This window comes from Mirounga angustirostris, unplaced genomic scaffold, assembly GCF_029215605.1.
Source record: "Mirounga angustirostris isolate CCGP_5_RB_7025 unplaced genomic scaffold, mMirAng1.0.hap1 SCAF_16, whole genome shotgun sequence".
Lineage (NCBI taxonomy): Eukaryota > Metazoa > Chordata > Mammalia > Carnivora > Phocidae > Mirounga > Mirounga angustirostris.
The window spans coordinates 45,421,270-45,443,989 of record NW_026991724.1 but is presented as its reverse complement, the minus strand read 5'-3'; the positions used below and the strand labels follow the sequence as shown (position 1 = coordinate 45,443,989).

At 39.2% G+C, this 22,720-nt stretch overlaps 1 protein-coding gene across 1 annotated transcript in view; it reads right to left on the bottom strand.

Annotated features, from left to right (window-relative positions):
• Positions 1-9,267: 9,267 nt before the first annotated feature.
• LOC123855603 (zinc finger protein 585A-like) overlaps positions 9,268-22,720 on the bottom strand; it is a 57,097-nt gene continuing 43,644 nt past the window's right edge. Inside the window, 1 exon segment of the mRNA XM_064581437.1 lies at positions 9,268-17,961. Within this exon segment, the coding sequence (XP_064437507.1) occupies positions 15,998-17,961 (1,964 nt within the window). The 3' untranslated portion in view covers positions 9,268-15,997.

Sequence of the window (22,720 nt, the reverse complement as noted above, 5' to 3'; positions counted from 1 at the left end):
ATAGGAATGCATTGCAAGGAACCCAAAACTAGTCAGAGTAGTGGTGTCTTTCCTTTGAGATACTATATGAAAAGTTTCCCTGAAAGGCCCAAGATACATTTTGACAAATTTTGTGGGGGTGGGGCAGAGGGAGAGGGAGAGAGAGAATCTTAAGCAGGTTCCATGCCCAATACAGAGCCAGAGGGGTCAATCTCAGGACCCTGAGATCATGACCTAAGCAGAAATCCAGTCAGATGCCCAACCAACTGAGCCAACAAGGAGCCCCTTGACAGATCTTGATGTATGTGTATATTTGTGAAACCATTACCATAATCAAGATTATAAATGTATCAATCACTACCATTGTTTCTGATTTAAATGAGAAAGCCTTCAATATTTCACTATTGAATACATTATTTATGTATTTTGAGTGCCCTTTATTGGAGAGAAAGTTCCTCTCTACTCTTAACTTGGTAAGAATTTTTATGAGGACTCTGTTTTGATTTCATCTAAGTATGTTACACCTTTATTCAAGTGATCTTATCATTTTGCTTTCTTAATCTGTTAATGTGTTGAATTACATTAATTGATATTCAAATGTTAATCCAATTTGTATTCATGGGATAAACTCTGGATTATGCTGCACTATGTATTTTATAAATATTACTGGACTCTATTTGTTAGTACTTGAAAAGGATTTTTACACTAGTGTTCATGAGGGAAATCTATAGTTTTCTAATAATGCCTTTTTCCTGGTTTTAGTAGCAGGGTTAATGCTGGGTTCCTGCAGCGAGTTGGGAGCTAATTCTAAAAGATTTTGTGTAGTATTGGTGTTATTTCTTGATAGAACTTATCCATAAAATCATTAGGGCCATGTTTGTTAGGGCAATACTTATAACTGTTAGGGCAATACTTTTACTATAAATTCAATTTCTATGGTAGATATACAGCCATTCATATTACATATTTTTTTGAGTAATCTTTGCTAGTTGCTGTCTTTCAAGGAATGTATCCATTTCATCTAGCTTGTATGAAAGGGTTCATAATATTTTCTTTAATTATTATTTACTCATGTATTCTTTATTACTTAATTTGTATAGGATCTGTAATTAGAAACCCTCTGTAATTTCTTTTTTTTTTTTAAGATTTTATTTATTTTGAGCACCTGGGTGGCTCAGTCGCTAAGCATCTGCCTTCGGCTCAGGTCATGGGCCCAGGGTCCTGGGATCGAGCCCCACATTGGGCTCCCTGCTCCGAGGGAAGCCTGCTTCTCCCTTTTTTATTTAAAGATTTTATTTATTTATTCGAGAGAGAGAGAATGAGAGAGAGAGCACAAGATGGGGGAGGGCCAGAGGGAGAAGCATACTCCCTGCTCAGCAGGGAGCCCAACGTGGGTCTCGATCTCAGGACTCCAGGATCATGACCTGAGCCGAAAGCAGTTGCTTAACCAACTGAGCCACCCAGGTGCCCCCTCTGTTATTTCTGATATTTGTGTTTTTCTTCTTTATTTTTTCTTGGTCATTTTTGCTAAGAGTTTATCAAGCTTGCTGATATTTTCAACTTTGCTTTGGCTCCGTTGATTTTCTCTATTATTTGTCAGTTTTCTAATTCATTAACTTGTTTTTATCCTTCTTATTTTCTTTCCTTCCAGTAACTGTGGGTTTATTTTGCTTTTCTTTTTCTAGAATCTTGCAGTACAACCTTAGTTTGTTGACTTTATACTTTTCTTCTTTTGTAATATAAACATTTATAGATTTCCCTCAAAATACTATCTTAGCTACATAACATACATTTTTATATGCTACATTTTCATTATTGTTCATTTCTATATATTTTCTAATTTCCTGTGTGTAGTATTTATTTTCCAATACTGGGAGTTTCCTTAGATATTTTAATGATTTCAAATTTAATTCCATTGTGGCCAAAGAACATATTCTGTATGGTTTCAATCCTTCTTAGTGTCTTAAGACATTTTAAGACCTTAAGACCAGCATATGATCTATTTTGAGTGTATATATGCACTTGAGCAGAATGTACATTAAATTAAAAATATATCTTGAGACAAAGAAAATGGACATACAGTATACCAAATGAAGCCCTAAGGTAGTAGAATGAAGGAAATAACAAAAATCAGAGTGAAAATAAATGAAATAGAGACCAAAAACAACAGAAAAGATCAATGAAACTAAGAGCTGGGTTTTTTCAAAAGATAAAGCCTTTAGCTATACACACACACACAAGAAAAAAAAAAGAGAGGACTCAAATAAAATCAGAATAAAAAAGGAGGCATTACAGCTGATACCATAAGAATACAAAGAATTATAAGAGACTAGTGTGAACAATTATACACCAAAAAAAAGAACAACCTAGAAGAAATGATGAATACCTAGAAACATATAACCTACCAATATTGAATCATAAGGAAATAGAAGAATCTAAACAGACTGATTACTTGTAAGGTAATTGAATCAGTAATCAAAAACCTCCCAACAAACAAAAGTCCAGGACTAGATGGCTTCACTAGTGAATTCCACCAAACATTTCAGGAAAAATTAATACTAATCCTTCTCAAATTCTTCCGAACTCATTTTGAGGCCAGCATTACCATGACTAAAACCAGATACATAGGTGTAATAATCTTTAACAAAGTATTAGCAAACTGAATTCAACAATATATTAAAAGGGTTATACACCATGACCAAGTGGGATTTATTCCAGGCATGCAAGGATCATTAAACATCTACAAATCAATGTAATACACCACATTAACAAAATTAAGGACAAAAATCATATGATCATCTCAATGATGCGGGAACAGCACTTTGACAAAGTCAACATCCATTAATGATAAAACTGTCAACAAAGCAGGTAGGGAAGAAATGTACCTCAACATAATAAAGCCCACAGCTAACATCATACTAAATGGTGAAAAGCTGGAAACTTTTCCTTTAAGATCAGGGACAAGGATGCCCACACTCACCACTTTTATTCAATATAATATTGGAAGTCCCAGCCAAAGCAATTAGGAAAGAAAAAGAAATAAAAGACATTTGATTGGAAAAGAAGAAATAAAACTATCACTATTTGCAGATGACATGAGAGTATATATAGAAAACCCTAAAGAGTTCAAAAAAAAAAAAACTTTTAGAACTAATAAATTCAGTAGAGTTGCAGGTCATAAAGTATACAAAAGTATACAAAACTCACTTGCATTTCTATACATTAATAACAAATTATCAGAAAAATTAAGAAAACAATCCCAATTACAGTGTTATCAAAAAGGATAAAATACCTAGGAATAAATTTAACCAAGGAAGTGATAGACCTATATACTGAAAACTGTAAGACATTAATGAAAGAAAATGAAAAAGATGCAAATAAATGGAATGATATTCCATGTTCTTGGACTAGAAGAATTAATATTGTTAAAATTTCTATACTACCCAAAGCAATCTACAGATCCAATGCAATTCCTAACAAAATTCCAATGGTATTTTTCACAGAAATAGAACAAATGATCCTAAAATTTGCATGGAAACAAAAGACCCCAAATAGTCAAACAATCTTAAAAAGGCATCACACTTCCTGACTTCAAACTATATCACAAATCTGTGTAATCAAACTGTACAAGGTATTGGCATAAAAAGAGACATATAGATTAAAGGAACAGAATAGAAAGCCCAGAAATAAACTTACACGTAGATGGTCAATTAATTTACAACAAAGGAGCCAAGAATATACAGTGGGTAAAGGACAATCTCTTCAATGAATGGTGTTGGGAAAACTGGACTGCCACATACTAAAGAATGAAACTGGACTACTTTTTTACAATATAATTCTAAAACTCACATGGAAACAGTCTCCAAATAACCAAAACAATCTTGGGAAAGAACAAAACCGGAGGCACTACACTTCCTGATTTCAAAATATATTTCAAAGCCTTAGTAATTAAAACAGTATGGTCTGGTAAAAAGACAGACATATAGACAGACTGTATAGACCAATGGATCAGAACAGTGAGCCCAGAACTAAATCCACACATATAAGATCAGTTCACCTTCAACAAGGATGGCAAGAATACACAATGGAGAAGGGATAGTCCTAACAAATTGTGTTAGGAAAACTGGATATTCACATACATAGGAATGAAATTGGACCTATGTATTACACCATACACAATAATCAACCCCCATGGATTTAAAACTTAAATGTAAGTTCTGAAACTCTAAAACTCCTAGAAATCAGAAGAAAAGCTTTACAGCATAGATACACCACTATGTGTATAAAGCACAGGCAACAAAAGCAAATACAGACCAGTGAGACTGCATCAAATTAAAAGCAAATAATGCTTTTGACAGCAAAGCAAAAACAGAGTGAAAAGCAACCCATGGACTGGAAGAAAATATTTGCAAGCGATGTCATTTAAGGAGTTAATTTCTAAAAGAAATATAAGGAACTCCTACAACCTAATAGCAAAACAAAGAAATGAAACCCATTGCATACCTCTATTTAAAAATGGGCTAAAGATTTGAATAGACATTTCTGCAAAGAAGACATAAAAACGGCCAACAGGTATGTGAAATCCGTGCCAGCAATCTGTGAGGGTTCCAGTTTTTCCACAACCTCATCAACACTTACTATTTTCCTTTTTTTTAAATGACTGTGTTAATGGGTACAAAGGTGGTATTTCATTGTGGTTTTGATTTGCATTTCTCTAATGATGCTGGACATTTTCCCATGGGCTATTGACCATTTGTATGTCTTCTTTGGAGAAATGTCTTCAAATTCTTCGTTTTAGATTGGGTTATTTGTCTTTTTATTGTTGAGTTCTAAGTGTTCTTTATATATTCTGGAAATTAGATTCCTATCAGAGAGAGGATTTGAAAATACTGTTCCCATTCTGTGGGTTCTTTGCATCTTGATAATGTCCTCAGACTCAAAAAAGTATTTAATTTTGATGAAGTCTAGTTTACCTATTTTTTGTTTGCTTGTGCTTTAGACATCACCTAAGAAACTGTTGCTTAAGCCAAGGTTACAAAGATTTACATCTGTTCTAAGCATAGTCATGGTTTTTTATCATATACAACTAAGTTTCCTTCTAGTGCCCTCCTAGTCCCTCAAAACTGATTGTTTCACACATGTTCTTCAACTTCACTGAGTTGTCTGGGGGACCAGGAAAGATTCCTTGGATCAATCATAACCAGGCCTCTGGCAGGAGGATATTTGTTGAAATTCTACCATCCATCCTCTCTCAGGTATCCCTTAGGTTCTAGACTCACACTTGCTGGCTTCAGTTCCCATCTCTACCTTTTACTAAGCTCTATGACTTTGAGTGAACCACTGACCTCTCTAGGTCTGTGTTGCTTACAGTGTCATCTGAGTACCAACAGTATTACCACCACCTGGGAACCTGTGAGAAATTCAGATTCGTAGTCCGCAGTCCACATTTCCTGAATCAGAAACTGGTGGTGGGGCCCAGAAATCTATGTAATAAAAAATCATCCAGATAATTTGGATATGAGTAGCGAGGCCCAATATCAGTTTACTTAGTTATAATAATTTTAAAAAATATCCTGGAGAACCAAAAATGCTATGGTTCTTCCTGTGTGCATCCTCTTTATGCCTCTTCACAGTTTAAACATCTTCGGGAGCTCCCTTTGGCCTCAGGATTCACTATGCAATTTCTGTGTTTCAAGTTTAATAATTCTAGGCCCTCCTACTGCTGGTGAGGGAATTCTCAACAGGATAAGAAACAGAAAATGTCCTTTCTTCTCTATAGCTTCCAAAACAACATATGATTACCTATGTCATGAAACAATCCATTTCCATATTGTGCGAACAAAACAGTGTCAGGAGGCATTGAGCTATGGGAGATTGATGCTATTTCCTGGTGTGTGTTACCCTTAATTTCTGAACTGCTTCTGACCCTAGCTTTCTGCCTTTCCTGCCTCAGGAATGATGGGTCAATTCATAACTTCATTCTCTCCAGGGTGTGAATACTTGTGACTCCCCTTTGTAAAGCAGGTAGGATGATATTAGCACCTCCCTCTTTTGCACCCACATGAGGTAAAGTAAGTTAAAATGATTCTGCTTAGTTTGTGTATAAGGCAGGTAGAGGAGTCCTTGATCATTAAGATTAGCTGATGATGTTGGGAATCAGCAGTGCTAGAAGAAGGCAGTCACTATGGAATGTAGTCATTCTATGGACGTGGACTGTCAGGAAGAGGAGATAAGCCTCCCAGGCCTCAGCCAGCTACTCTTATTTAAAGCTGTCTCTCTTGTTTTTTTGTTGTTGTTGTTTTTTTAAAGATTTTATTTGAGGGGGAGAGAGAGAGAGAGAGCATGAGTGCAGGGAGGGGCAGAGGGAGAAGCAGACTCCCCGCTGAGTGGGGAGCCCAATGTGGGGCTTGATCCCGGGACCCCAGAATCATGACCTGAGCCAAAGGCAGATGCTTAACCAACTGAGCCACCCAGGTGCCTCTGTCTCTCTTGGTTTTAAATGATACTTCAAAAGAATAAAAGTGATTCTGTGGAGTCTCCAGCTTGGCCAAGAAGATAATTTATTCTGCAGTTGGAATGAGGATTTCTCCCAATGGGAATTGAGAGATACAAAGTGAGAAATACAGGGGTTTCCTGAACCAAGGGCAACACCAACTTTTCTGATGCTAAAACTGTACAATCAGAAATACTGTCTACCACCTGATGGTTGGAGTTAGCACCACAGATTTCAAAGAAAGGAATGTCCTTTGGAAGGTGCTACAGACTGAACTGTGTCCCTCTAAAATTCTTATGTTGAAGCCTTAACCTGCAATGTGACTGTATTTGGCCATAGGGATTTTAGGAGGGCATTATGGCTAAATGAAGTTATAAGAATGGAGTTCTAATCCAATAGGATTGGTAGTTAGCCTTATACGAAGAGGAAAAAGAAAGCTCACTCTTTCTCCATGCACATGCACCAAAGAAACACCATGTGAGGACACAAGGAGAAGGCAGCCAGGCAGGAAGTGAGCCCTCATCAGAAGCCATAAAAGCTGTCACCTTGATTTTGGACCTTCCAAAATTCTGTCTCCCGTGGCCCATAGTCTCTCATGGTCTGTCTCCCTGATTTCTCTCCCTTCAGATTTCCCTCCCTTCCCCTGTGGTCCTCCATGCTATTGCTTATGTTCCACATATGAGTGAAACCATATGATAATTGTCTTTCTCTGCTTGACTTACTTAACTTAGCATAATCCCCTCTGGTTCCATCCATGTCAATGCAAATGGTGGGTATTCATCCTTTTTGATGGCTGAATAATATTCCATTGTGTATCTGTACCACATCTTCTTTATCCATTCATCTGTTGAAGGGCATCTTGGCTCCTTCCACATTTTGGCCTGACTTTGAATCCCCCCTCTGCTGTTTACTTTTTACCTTGGGCAAGTTCCTTTACTTCTCTATGACACACATTCTTCATCTGTGAAATAGGAATAATAATGAGCCCATCTTAAGCATTGTTGTGTGGATTGATTTATTATAGATTTAAAGTGCCTAGACAGGGACTGTCTCTCAGACACTTAATAAAATTTGCTGCCATCATTATCATCATCATCATCATCATCATCAGTCACTATTAGCACTGTGTACTGGGTTCTGTCATTTAAACCGTGTAATATGTGGATTATTTCCCTCTGGTTTGCAAGACTGTTATGATTCCTAATAGTGTTATCAGTTGCAATGATAATATTAACATAAATGCAAATAATCACAATGTTTCTGTGGTAGCTAGTCTCCAAGATTTTCTTTAATGAATCTTGCTTCCTGGTATTCAAACCCCTTCCACAATGAATGGGTTGACCAATATAACAAATTCAGCCACCATGTTTGTGAGTACACTCAAGAGCCCTAAGTGGGGCCCATATGGTGAGGAACTAAGGCCTGCCAATAGTCATGTGAACTGGCTTGGAATCAGATCCTGCAAGCCTCAATCAGCTTTCAGATGACTGCAACTCTGGCCAACATCTTGACTGTAACCTCATGACAGTTCCTAAGCTGGAACCACCTCGCTAAGCTAGTCCCAGCTTTCTGGCCCTCAGAAACTGAGAGAATAAATATTTATTGTTTTGTTCGTTTTGTTTTTAAAGGTTTTGTTTATTTGACAGAGAGAGAACACAAGTGGGGGGATTGGCAGGCAGAGGGAGAGGGAGAAGTAGGCTCCCCGCTGAGCAGGGAACCTGATGCCAGGACCCTGGGATCATGACCTGAGCCAAAGGCAGACGTTTAACCAACTGAGCCACCCAGGCGCCCCATGTTTATTATTGTTTTAAGCTATTAAGTTTCTTTTTTTAAAGATTTAAGAGAGAGAGCACAAGAGAGTGAACACGAGGGGGAAGGGCTGAGGGAGACGGAGAGAGAGAAGCAGACTCCCCACTGAGCAGGAAGCCCAGCATGAGGCTCGATCCCAGCACCCTGAGATCATGACCTGAGCCAAAGGTAGATGCTTAACCGACTGAGCCACCCAGGTGCCCTTAAGCCATTACGTTTTGGGTAGCTTGTTACATAGCAATAAATACTGTAGTCAGCAATGCATTATAAACGTGCCATTTTCCAGAATGCAATGGAACACACCATGGGTTCTCAGAATTGACATTAATTATAGTCCTATCTTTTTTTTAAAAGAAAGATTTTATTTATTTGACAGAGAGAGAGAGAACACAAGCAGGGGGAGCAGCAGAGGGAGAGGGAGAAGCAGACTCCCCACCGAGCAAGGAGCCCGATGTAGGGCTCGATCCCAGGACCCTGGGATTATGACCTGAGCTGAAGGCAGACACCTAACCGACTGAGCCACCCAGGCGCTCCTATAGTCCTATCTTTTTAAGTAATCTCTCCACCTAATATGAACCTGAAACTCATGACCCTGAGATCAAGAGTTGCATGCTCTACCAACTGAGCCAGCCAGGCACCCAATTATAGTCATAACCTTAATGTAATTCAAATGATTGTATTAAAGTAGCATTCACATTGTCCTGTTTAACAGATGGAAACAGAACACCAGTTTTTGTTTGAATAGCAATGCCCATTATAATAAATATTAAAATAGTACAATCATAATATCACTAAGGGAGTAATCTAATTGAGCTCATTTCACAGAAGGGGGAAAAAAAACTTTACCTCTATAAGTGGCACTATCATTGTGGTACACAGTGCAAACACCACTGACCTGAAGGTGGCAGAAAGCAGAAGGGATACAGGATTTCTTAGCATCAGAGTTTGTCTTATTCATATCTTAATAATTACAGGCATAGTATAAATAATGGCAGAAATTTTGATACATTTAATTATACTTCAGTAATAGAATCAATATAATTATGGAATTAAGTAAAATGGTTAATAACTGGTATGGTATTGTGTATGGTATGGTATGATGTATGGCATGGAAAGTGGGGTGGGGTGTGGTTAGGGGATAATATAATATAGATAATAGTCACACCAGCACCAGTACCCCAATTGACGGCTGAGGGTGAAGGGCTCAGCCTATCCTGCTATTAGGGCAAGTGCCCATGACAATTATGGCTTTAACCCAACCTTGCCACAGGGTCACCTGCCACATTGTGTCATATTTATTGTCCGGCAAGGTGCCTGGAGCTGGAAAGCCTCAGCGCTGCCACCTTCCTCTTGTCCCCAGAGTTTCATATCCACTGGTGGTTCTTCTGGTGGAGGAGGCAGGGCAGACCACATGGGATCATGGGATACAGAAGTGCTGGGGTGGATGCTGACAGGAGGGCCCCTATTGGTTCCCTGCTATTGTCCCTCCCCACTCTACATGGCTTGCCCACTGCAACCAGGAGGCTGAGTAAGGAGACACAGCACTGACCTTGTGGATGCTGGGAAAGGATGCAGGTCAGATATACTGGGGAGGGGAAGGATGGGGTGGTTGAGGTTGGGTGAGGAAGGGTTAGGGCTTAGATATGCTGAGGTGTGGGAAGGGGCATTAAATCTTGAATTAGGGGGCATGTAACCAACCTACCTTCCCTCCCTCACCTCCCCCCCACCATGAGTTTAGCTCACTTGGTGTGGGGCACTTGGTCAGCCTTGCTGCTATTACTATCATTCATTCTTCCATTTAACAAACTTATACAGAGGGGCGCCTAGGTGGCTCAGTCGGTTGAACATCTGACTTGGTTTCAGCTCAGGGTGTGGTGGGTCATAGGATTGAGCCCCAGCTCAGGCTCTGTGCTCAGCAGGGAGTCTGCTTGAAGAGTGTCTCCCTTTGTCCCTCCCCCCACCCGAGCAGGCTCTCTCTCTCTCTCTCTCATGAATAAATCTTAAAAAAAAAAACTTATACAGAGTGTCTGCTTTGTGCTAGTGCTATGCTGGGTGCCTTGAACACAGTAAGAACAAGATAAAGTCTGGGCATCATGAAGTTGACAGTCCAGTGGGGAGGGGTGAATGATAAACCAAAAACAGAAATATTTAATATCAGGTCAGATGGTGGTACTTGCAACACAAATACAGTACAAAATACAAAGTGATCACAAGAAGTGTTACTTCACATACAATGGTTGAAGGATGGTGGCAGGGGGTTCTCCAAAGAATGGAAAAGACAGGAAGCTGCATGGGCATTGGGGAGACAGAGTACTCTCAGAGAACACAGCTGGGCAAAGTGGAGCAAACTTCCTTGTTAAGAACAGCCAGAGTTGAGCTGTTGACAAATATTAAAAATGTTGACCAGCTACAACTGCAGGCTCTCCAGACAATAAGCTCCCTTTTATTCTAGTTACAACTTTACACTATAAACGTTAAATTTACGTAAACATGTAAAAATACAAATAACTGAAGTGTTATGTGAAAGTTTGATATATTATAAAAATTATATAATTCAATAATCATACAATACATATATCATAAAATAAGCATTTTATTATAAGGAATATACAATAAATATGTGCTATATATTGTAAATATACAATATTACTATAATATGTAATAATATGCACATAAAATTATACAAACCTATTTATATTTATAATCTAATATCTAATAATTTTTTATCAAATATAATTTAAATTATCACATGGTAAAACATAATACTTTTGAGATTCATCCACGTTGTAGCTTGTGTCAATAAATCATTCCCTTTTATGGGTAAGTAGTATCCCATCGTATAGCTGTCCTTCAATTTGCTGAATTATTCACCCACTGATGATATTTGGTCTGTTTCCAATCTTTTGGCAATAGTTTCTGTGAACATTTGAGTCCATATGTAATTTTTCATTTCTATAGGTTAAGTACCAAGGAGTGGGATTGCTGGGTCATAGGGTTAGTATATGGTTAATTTTATAAGAACTTGCCAAATTTTGGTTCAGAGTGGATAAACCACTTTACCTTTCCAACAGCAACACATGAAAGTTTCCACTGCTATGCATCCTCAACAACTTTTGGTACTATTTAAAAAAAATTTTTTTAAAGCCATTCTAATAAGTGTGTAGTGGTATCTCATCATGGTCTTAATTCGCATTTTTCTGACTAATTATGTTGAGCATCTTTTCATTAGCTTATTTTCCATCTGTATCTCATACAACCATATGGATGAATTTCAAATAAATCATAAAATGAGATGTCAGACTCAAAAGGAGATACATGCATATGTACATGCACACATATTTCTATAACATTGTGGAAAAAAGCAAAACTATAGAGACAAGAAACAGATCAAATTAGTGACTGCAAGAGGCTGGAAATAGGGAGAGAAAGTGCCTAAAAAGGGATAAGAAGGAATTTTGGGGAGCGAAGGAAATGTTCTCTGTCTTTGATTATGGTGTTGATTACATAATTGTATGCATCTGTCAAAACTCAGAATTGTACACTAAAAGTAAATATTATCTTATATAAATACCTCAATATATCTGACTTTAAAAATATCTCAGTACTCCAGTATCATAATACATATAAAAGAGAAATAATTGAAAGTAACTTACAATAAAATAACATGTTTCCCTCTGTGAGGTTTGGGCACAGCCATACAGATGTTGGTCAGATGCTTGTGTCAATTTATAACTAGTAATATTATTAACAATAACAGGATACCCTCAGTGAGCTCCACTAGCCCTGCTCCCTTAATAAGCCCTGACTTATATTAAGTCACTTCATTCTCCATAATTACATTTTATAGGTGAGGCAATTGAGGCCCGGAGGGAAAGTTTGCAGATCAGTGTTGGCACCAGGATTTGGATCCACATCCATAGCCTTCTCTGTTCTCTATTCTCTGACTGTATCATGGGAAGCTCAGCTTGTGGTCTTCTGATGCCCTCAGATCCTCTCTAGCCCACTCTGGGCCACTAATTCCCCAGAGGGATCTATGAAGCTAGGATCTCATCCTCAACCCTTCTCCCTCTTCCAGGTCTCCTGTCCATGCAAATAGTGGGGATGTGGAGAAGCAATGCTGGAGAACTTGCAGTAGCCACTCAGGGGCCTCGTGAAGCAATGTGGGCAATGGGGAATCAGCATTATGTTAGTGGGGACCAACTGGGGAAAAGCAAATACTACCAGGATTTAATGGAGTGGTCACAGATAATGTGTTACTGGGTAATGGGCATCAACACTTTTTGCTGGTTATTAAGAGGTCCTACAGAGACGGGGGATAGTGGAGGCTCCAAAATGCAGATGAAAATGTGGAGTTTATGGTGCATTATAAGTCATTGCCCTTATTTGTGGGGAGCAAAGCAGGTTAATGGCACTTACCAGTGTTCAGAGGTTATTAAGGGCATCACCACATGCTGGGTTGGGGATCATTACAGACACTGCTAGGTGGGGAAATGGGAGATAATTAGTTACCATTGTTGTGATGGACAAGTATTGGAGGGAGATCAAAAACCATTCTACTATAAGTATAGAGAGAGTTTTAGAAGATATTATTAGGGGCACCTGGGTGGCTCAGTCGTTAAGCGTCTGCCTTCGGCTTGGATCATGATCCCGGGGTCCTGGGATCGAGCCCCACATCGGGCTCTTTGCTCAGCGGGAAGCCTGCTTCTCCCTCTCCCACTCCCCGTGTTCCCTCCCTCGCTGTCTCTCTCTGTCAAATAAATAAATAAAAATCTTTTAAAAAAAGATATTATTAATAGTTGGGTTGTGGGGGGGCAGTATATCATAGCTCCCTATTCTGAGGACTGCAGTAAGTAGTCATGCATCACTACTTACATGAAAGTAGGAATAAATGAGGAGTATGGAGGTTACTAGACTTTGTCACAAGTGAAGTAACAGACATTATGCTGGAAGTAATTGTGGAGGAGGTAATGAGAAAATCTCCAGACACTATTTCCTGGAATTAAGGAGGAGTGATAAACACACAGTAGTGGAGTAAAAGAGGGATAATGGGTATCCAGATACTGTGCTGGTGTAGGATAAGGGGGTCTCAAGACACTCTCTTAAGGGGTCAGCAAACATTGTCCTAAGTTGGGGCAGAATTCTGGGTTGCAAGACATTTAGAAAAACCCCAGATACAGTACTGGATGAAGTAAAGGGGTTAACAGTGGGTTGCCCACCATACATTGTTCAAAGATAGAAGGCATATGGTAGATCATCAGATACTGTGAAAGGGTGAGGTGAAAGGGAGCTAAAGATGAATCAGACACTGATCTAAGGTGGAGTAATGGGATGTGTCACTAAGCACTACGAAATTTGAGGAGGGTAAAGGGGCAATTCCTAGGCTTGCCCCCTTGACCAGGTTCTGTCCCGATCCTCAACCACTATGCTGTTGTTCACAAAGGCGAGAGCATCTCTGCACAACCCCACTACTTCCCATTCCCAGTTGTTACCAGTGGACTGACCTGGAGGAACCATTCTGCTGGTTCCAATTTGGCTGCCCAGCAGCTAAGTGTTCAATCAGAAGCCACTGCTGCCAGTCTTGGGTCAGACACCTAACTTCCAAGGAAGGTCTGCCCTGTTTGCTCTTAGCCCCTTCATACTATTAGCTTTGGGCCTGTCAGAGCATAAGGAGTGGGTCTATAGGTAAGGGTCTGGGGTGAGGTAAGGTTGTGCATGCTAGGGCAAAGTGAGCAGGCTATTCTGCAATGATTTTGGAGCTCACTGTGGTATTTCTGAATCATGGTAAGAAATCCTGGAACACCAAGCATCTATGTGGGATTTCTACTGTATCAGTTTTGCCTTCTTTCAAGTGGCTGGCATCAGACCAAAAGGTTTATGGTGATATTTCAGCTTTAGGGCCAGAAAGGAGGCACAGCCCAGGTAAAAACTAGAGATGAAAAAGCTTGGTGTTTTAGGCAAGTTTGTTCTCCCCGTTGGAGCATCTTATGCTGCAATATAGAAAAGATCAAAGGGAAGTTGTGATGAACAGGGTCAACACTCCACAATGTGCATTTATGGAATGCTTGTTGTTGTCAGGCACAGGTCAAGGCTCACAGTGGTGAACAAAACAGGGAAAAACATTCTAGTGTGGGAGCCATAGACAAGTAAGTAAAATATACAGGGTACCATGGCAGTAAGTGCTATGGAGAAGGATAAAGGATAGAGGGGAGGGGGCCAAAATTTTAAACCAGGCAGGAAAGCACAGGGGCCTCTGTGAAAAGGTGCCACTGGAAGACATGAAGGAGCTAACCACACAGATATGAGGAACTTTGTTCTTCAAAGAGAGTGCAAAGGCCTTGAGACAGGACCTGAACTGATGTGTTTGAGGCACATGGGGAGAGGTGCTTGTGGAGCCCATGGCATGAAGATGGACATAGAGAAGACATGAACAAATGTCAAGATTTTTAAAATATGAGTTACTGATTTGTTATTATTATAAATGTCAGGTCATTAAGGAAGGCAAATGAGCTAGAACTATGACAGCAAAAGGGAGACTGGATGAAAAGCTGACCAAAATGACCTGAAAATTCTTACCTCAGAAAGTTTCCTGAGGGTAGTAGAGGTTCAGAAAACACTATGCTGGGAGCTAAATGAGGTAATGGCAGTCAGCAGACACAGTGTTTAGCACTAATGCACTTATGGGTGTCAGAAGACAATGTGCTAGGGACTCATGAGGGTCAAAGACACTTTACTGGTAGATGATAAAGGGGGGTTACAAGTCATGATGCTAGAGGATAATGGGTCAACATACACTCTGAGGTTTGTGTCCGTATACATAAAGAACTTTTTTACTGAGTTATCTCTTTCTTGATGGAAATACTCAATGGGGGATGGATACACACAACCATGTTAGATTCAAGAGAAGTATGAAAAAAACACCTGTAATTGTCAGACAATGTGTTCTGCAGCAAACATCTCACAGAACTTAGGGTTTGTCACTATTGTATATATTATGTTGTTCTACCATTCAACTTGTTGGCACTTTACCTATTCCACAGTAAACAGGATTATCATTAACACGACATAACATAAACTTTCCTATGCAGAATTTGGTAACAATGTTCCATCATATATATGTTGTCTTTGTTTTTTTGTTTTTTTTTTTAAAGATTTTATTTATTTGAGAGAGAGAGAGCATGAAAGGGGGGAGGGTCGGAGGGAGAAGCAGACTCCCTGCTGAGCAGGGAGCCTGACGCGGGACTCGATCCAGGGACTCCAGGATCATGACCTGAGCCGAAGGCAGTCGCTTAACCAACTGAGCCACCCAGGCGCCCATTTGTTTGTTTTTTAAAGTAGGCTCCATGCCCAGTTTGGAGCCCAATACAGGGCTCAAACTCACAACCATGAGATCAAGACCTGAGCCGAGGTCAAGAACTGGATGCTCAACCGACAGAACCACCCAGGCGTCCCTGTTCCATCATATTTTTTGTGAGAAGCCTTCTTCTAATCTGTCAAATTGACAAAATTACTTTTTCTTCTAGTATGAATGCCTCAAGGCTTAATGAAGGTAGTGACAATGTGAGAAGGGCCCCCTTCATTCAAGGCTCTTTTCTGTACAGTGATGTGTGACATTTTGATGGGGTATTTCTACTTATGATAATATGCATATTTTTCTGAACAAATTCAATGATGTAAAATCAGACCTGATCTCACTGAGGTTTTCTCATACCATTCCTCTCAAGTGTGAATACTCTGATGGACATTGAGCACAGATTTCTGGACGAAGCCTTTCCCACAGACTACACACTTATAAGGTTTGTCTCCAGTGTGTGTTGTCTGGTGTTTATTCAAATTTGACCTATCTGTGAAAGCCTTCCCACACTCAGCACATACATAAGGCTTTTCTCCTGTGTGAATTCGCTGATGCACTTGGAGTTGTGATTTCTTAGTGAAAGATTTGCCACAGTCATTGCATTCATAAGGTTTCTCTCCAGTGTGAATTCTATGATGTATAATCAACTCTGACTTCTGTCTGAAGGTCTTCCCACATTCAGAACAGATGTAGGGCTTTTCTCCAGTATGAGTTTTCTGGTGTTTACTGAGATTTGACCTGCCACTAAAGGCTTTCCCACACACAGCGCACACATATGGTTTTTCTCCTGTGTGAATTGGCTGATGCACGAGGAGCTGAGATTTGGAGGTGAAGGATTTCCCACAATCACTGCATTCATAAGGTTTCTCTCCAGTATGAATTCTCTGATGAGTAATGAAGTTTGATTTCCGGATGAAAGCTCTCCCACACTCACTGCATACATAAGGTTTCTCTCCTGTATGAATTTTCTGATGCACAATGAGTATTGACTTCTGGTTAAAGGCTTTCCCACATTCATGGCATTCATACTGTCTTTCTCCCGTATGAATTTTCTGGTGTATATTGAGGTGTGACTTTTGGGTAAAGGCTTTTCCACAGGTACCACATTCATAAGGTTTCTCTCCAGTATGAATTCTCTGATGCGTAATCAAATCTGACCTTTGTGTGAAGGCCTTTCCACATTTGGGACATATATAAGATTTCTCTCCTGTATGAGTTTTCTGATGTGTAATAAGATTTGACCTGTTGGTGAATGCCTTCCCACATTTAGTGCACATATAAGGTTTCTCTCCTGTGTGAATTCGTTTATGTACATGGAGTTGTGACTTAGAAGTAAAGGATTTCCCACAGTGGCCACATTTATAAGGTTTCTCTCCTGTGTGAATTATTTGATGTGCAATCAAGTGAGCCTTCTGGATGAAGGCTAGTCCACATTTCATGCATACATATGATTTTTCTCCTGTATGAATTCTCTGGTGCACTGTGAGTGCTGACTTCTGAGTAAAGGCTTTTCCACAATCACTGCATTCATAAGGTTTTTCCCCAGTGTGAATTCTCTGATGTATAATCAGTTCTGACCTGTACGTAAAGGCCTTACCACATTCAGTACATATGGAAGATTTCTCTCTAATTTGAACTTTCTTATGTGTAATAAGGTTGGAACTATTATTAAACATCTTCCCATATTCAGTATATATAAAGGGTTTCATTCTTGAGTGAATTCGTTGATGTACCTGGAGTTGTGACTTAGAAATGAAGGACTTCCCACAGTTATTGCATTCATATGGTTTTTCTCCAGTATGAATTCTTCGGTGTGCAATCAAGTGTGTCTTCTGGATGAAGGCCTGTCCACATTCGATACATATATAGGATCGCTCACCTGTATGAATCTTCTGATGCATCTTGAGTGTGGACTTTTGTGTAAATGCTTTGCCACAATCACTGCATTCATGGTGTCTCTCTCCAGTATGAATTTTTTGATGTATACTGAGATCGGAGTTATAAGAGAATCCTTTTCCACATTCACTGCATTCATAAAGTTTTTCTCCAGTATGAATTCTCTGGTGCCTTAAGAGAGAAGATACTTGGAAAAAAGCTTTTCCACATTCACTGCATTTATAGGGCTTCTCTCTAGTATGGGTTCTCTGATGTGTAATGAATTCTGGCTTCTTTACAAAAGCCTTCCCACAGTCGATGCACACATAAAGTTTTTCTCCTGTATGAACTTTCAGATGTACCCTGAGCTGTGACTTCTGGGTGAAGATCTTTCCAAATTCAGCACATTCATAAGATTTTTCCCCAGTATGAATTTTCTGATGTTGAGAGGGTGCTTGTTTATAGCTGAGGATTTTTCCACATTGATTATGGTCCCATAACTTCTCTCCTGTTGGAGAACACTCAGGGTCAGTACAGGAAGAAATTTTACTATCTTCAGTAATCTTATTAATGTTCTTTGATGCACTGTTTCTATAATAACTGTGTAAATCTAAATTATGCTTCAAAGCATTTCCAAATGAGTCACATTGATGGGGTCTTTTTGGTGAAAGAATGTTTTGGCTCACATGAATTATTTTTCTAATGTCCTTATATTCATAATCCTTTGTAGTCAAAATTTTCTTGATGAAAGCAACATCTCTTAAAGATTTGTTTTCTCTTTGCTGATAGCTCTCTATCTGGTCACCCATCTGCCACAATTCTTCTAGAATGAAATACAACAAAATATCACTTGTAGCATCACCTTCCTTCTTAATGTAGAAAGAAGCTTTTTCAGAAATTTTTTGCTGTGATGTTTGAAACCTAAACTCTCCTCAAAGGAGAATGATGTTTTAGCTCAAAGACCAGTTAGCAGAGGCTAGAGGGGAGGGTCATATGGCTCATCCATGTTGAACAGAGAAAAGGGTGAGGGTGAATCATTTGATGAAGAGGCTAGTGACAGTGGTAATAGGAAACATTCTACAATATAATTCACTGGTTAGATTAAATAAACATTATGAACATAAACCACCATGGACAGAAGTGGAAAAAGTAAGACAAAGAACAAGATATACAGCACAGCAACATTTATATAAATGAATAATACCCCGTCACTTTAAATTTTAAAATATCCATGCATTAAAAAATATGTTTCCATCATATAAAACAATTGCCTATGGTCAGAAGTGAGATGGGTGTGGGAAAAAGAAATGGTAATAAATCAAAAAATAAAATACAGGAGTTCCCCCCTTATCTGAAGGAGACATGTTCCAAAACCCTCAGTGGATGCCTGAGTCCTCAGACAGTACCGAACCTAATTTTTTTTTTCTTATTCAGTCAAGAACTTTCAGCTTTTCACTTAAAGGATGCACTTTATGGCTTCTCTTTGGCATATCGAAATTGCCAACATCACTACTCTTGTGCTTTGGGGTCACTGTTAAGTAAAATAAGGGTTAAACAGAAGCACTGCAATATCATGAGAGTCAATCTGATAACCAAGATAGCTACTAACTGACTAGTGGTCAGGTACCATTCATAGCATGGATATGCTGGACAAAGGGATGATTCAACTCCCAGGCAGGATGGAGTGGGATGGCAAGAGATTTCATAATGCTACTCAGAAAGGCACACAATTTAAAACTTATGAATTGTTTATTTCTGGAATTTTCCATTTAATATTTTCAGACCATGGGTGACTATGGGTAATTGTAACTGCAGAAAGTGAAATTGCGGATAAGGTCCAACTACTGTAATAGAGAATCTTTACCCAGACTGATGATGACAGTGTGCCCAGAATGAGGACCATGATTAAACTCAAACTTCATCATGTGAAGTATAGAAATAAAACAATTACAAAAATCAGCCAATGAGGCAGAGAGACCCCAGTTAGTGTGAAGTCAACCAACATTGGAAGGAAATATCAAAAAAGTCCCCCTAAAGATTAAGAGACAATTACCCCTAAGTCATCAGTTGGGTGAAAGGCATGGGGAATGAGGAAATGAGAAATCTTATGTTAGTGCATATGGAGAAAACAGGAAGACAGGCTGCTGGGAGTTAATGTTCTGAAGCATCCCATAGTAGAAAGAAAGAAATGACAGAGGACTACCAGGACTGGGAGTGTGTGACTTACAGTAACTTTGAAAGAAAGCAGATCCACAAATGCCTGAATGCATAAAGAATCTTGGACAATGGGGAAGGCAGAAAGAAAAAGAATGTTTGAGAAAAGGAGCATAACCAAGAAAAAAAGAAAACCTTTAATGAGGCAGACTGGTATGTGATCCAGATTCTAAAAAGCCAAAGAAGATAATTAGGCATGATGAAGGCATTTAGTCATTTGAGAGGCCAATGTCAAGGGTCTTCAAGCAATACAAAAAAAGTTAAAGCCTTCCAAAAGAGTCCTCTTAATAGCATTTCAAAGATGCCAGTCTTTCTCAAAACAGCTGAGATTTGCTCCCCTTTCTCCCATCTGTCTGAATCACACTCACTCACCTGGACAGCTCTGATGTGGGCTCTCACCCTGCAATGCCCATGGCTCCTTTCCTTGCTCCAACATGAAAACTTCTGGTTGGGGAACGTCATACCCTGTTTGTAAGAAATGATAAAGGACTGGATCAGCTAATTATGTTTCAAAGCACAATCAATAAAGTCTTGTTCAATGAAGTTTTGTTCTTCAGGAATGTAACCATGTATTTCCGGGAACAGAGTAATATTCAGAATGCCCAAGGGGATAAAGAATCCTAGACAAGGGGCACCTGGGTGGCTCAGTCAGTTAAGCGGCTGCCTTCAGCTCAGGTCATGGTCCCAGGGTCCTGGGATCGAGCCCCGCATTGGGCTCCCTGCTCGGCAGGAACCCTGCTTCTCCCTCTCCCACTCCCCCTGCTTGTGTTCCCTCTCTTGCTGTGTCTCTCTCTGTCAGATAAATAAAATATTAAAAAAAAAAAATCCTAGACAAATCAAGGACAAAACCATCATACTTCAGATGTCTCACAGCATTCAGCAACTGAGAATGGAAACACTCTGTGGACCCAAGTGACTGTGCTTACCTACAGAGAGCAGGTGACTGTAGGTCTCCAGCATCACATCCCGGTACAGGTTTCTCTGAGCAAGGTCTAGATGCTGCCACTCATCTCTGCTGAAATCTACAGCCACATCCCTGAAGGACACCGATCCCTGTAAGGGCACATTCCTGTTCAATATGAATAATCAGCTTTGGGGGATGGAGAGACTATATTTAGGAATATGGAAAGTGGGTTTTGTTGTTAATTTATTTCCTCTTTTTTTTTTCATTTTAAAAGATACATTTATTTTACTTTTTTATTTTTTTTAAAGATTTTATTTGACAGAGAGAGCACAAGCAGAGGGAGAAGCAGGTTCCCTGCTGAGCAAGGAGCCCAATGTAGGACTCAATCCCAGGACCGTGGGATCATGACCCGGGCCGAAGGCAGCCACTTAACCAACTGAGCCACCCAGGTGTCCCAAAATATATTTATTTTAGAGAGAGAGAGAGCACAAGAGTGGGAGGGTCAGAGGGAGACAGAATCTCAAGCAGACTCCATGCTGAGTGCAGAGCCCGACGTGGGGGTCGAGTTCATGACCCTGGGATCATGACCTGAGCCAACATCAAGAGTTGGACGCCCAACCGACTGCACCATCCAAGCGCCCCTACTTCCTCTTTTTAAAAACTCACCTCCCATTTCCCTAACATTTTATTATGGAAGATTTTGAACATACAGAAAATTTTAAAGAATCTGCACAGTGAAAATCTGTATACCCACCACTCAGGATCTATCATTAACATTTTGTTTTCACACATTTATCCATCCTTTTTATCCATCCATCAATCCATCTTACTTTTATACAGTTCAGAGTAAACTGTAAATGCCAGTATACTTTGTCCTAAATACTTGAGAATGCAAATCATTAACCTGAGTGTAATATTTGTTCACCTTTCTTAAGGTAAAATTTACTCACAATGAAATGTACAAATCCACAATATACCATTTGAAATTTTGATAAATACATATACCTGTTTAATACAGGAACTTTTAAAAAATGGTATTTTTTACAGAGTGCATATTGAATATCTAGTTTTACACAATATTTTGTAGAAGAAAGAAATCCAATAAAGAATTTCTGCCATTTTTTCTATACTATAGTTAATTACTTTTCAAAACTGAAAAATGAAATAGGCTCTTTTAGTCTTCTAGCAAGTGGATGAATAATTTGTGATACAGTTTCTGAACAATTTAGGACCAGTCAATATGCTAATCCTGGGAAAAAAGAAATGAATTGTTTCTAATCTTCTAGCAACTTAAAAGTCCTAAGATTTAAAAGAAGGAAAAAAGAAGACACAAGTTCACTAAAGTGTCAAAAAGTAAATCTCTTTAGAACACACTGAGGACCCAAAAAAGGAAAAGGTGTATTTGACATGGGTCAGTAAGTTTTTATTAGTTGAATTTAAGTTGAAAGATGGTAAGTGTAGGATGCCTGGGTGGCTCAGTCGGTTAAGCATCTGCCTTTGGTTCAGATCATGATCCCAGGGTCCTAGGATCGAGTCCTGCATTGGGCTCCCTGCTCAGTGGGGAGTCTGCTTCTCCCTCTGCACCCCCCACAACTTGTGTGCATACTCTTGCTCTCTCTTGCAAAAATAAATAAAATCTTAAAAAAAAAAAAAAAAGAAAGATGATAAGTGTAATACAAAATGGAGGGTAGGGAAGGTCATTTCCCAAAGAAGACAAACGTGTGAGGAGATAGGAAAATACATGATGACTTTGGGGAATACTAAATAGCTCTATATAATGGAGAGAAGTCTGCATGTCATGTCAGGAAGATGGTTATGGAAAACAGTTTGATCACAGAACAAGTAAGGATTTTTTACTTTCAGTAAAGGTAATTAATTAGATTTATATTAATTTTTTTCATATAAGATCCCTATTGCAGGATAACCAAATAAATGATGAGGAAAAGTTTCTTACAGAATGATTCTAGCTAATAAATGAAGACGTTAGAACAGAATTAGAATATCATAATTTTGTAATTCCTATGAAATAATGAATTTATTCAGTAATCATTAGTGATTGCTTAACTGTTTCAAGTGAAAGGCTGAGGAGAAGGAC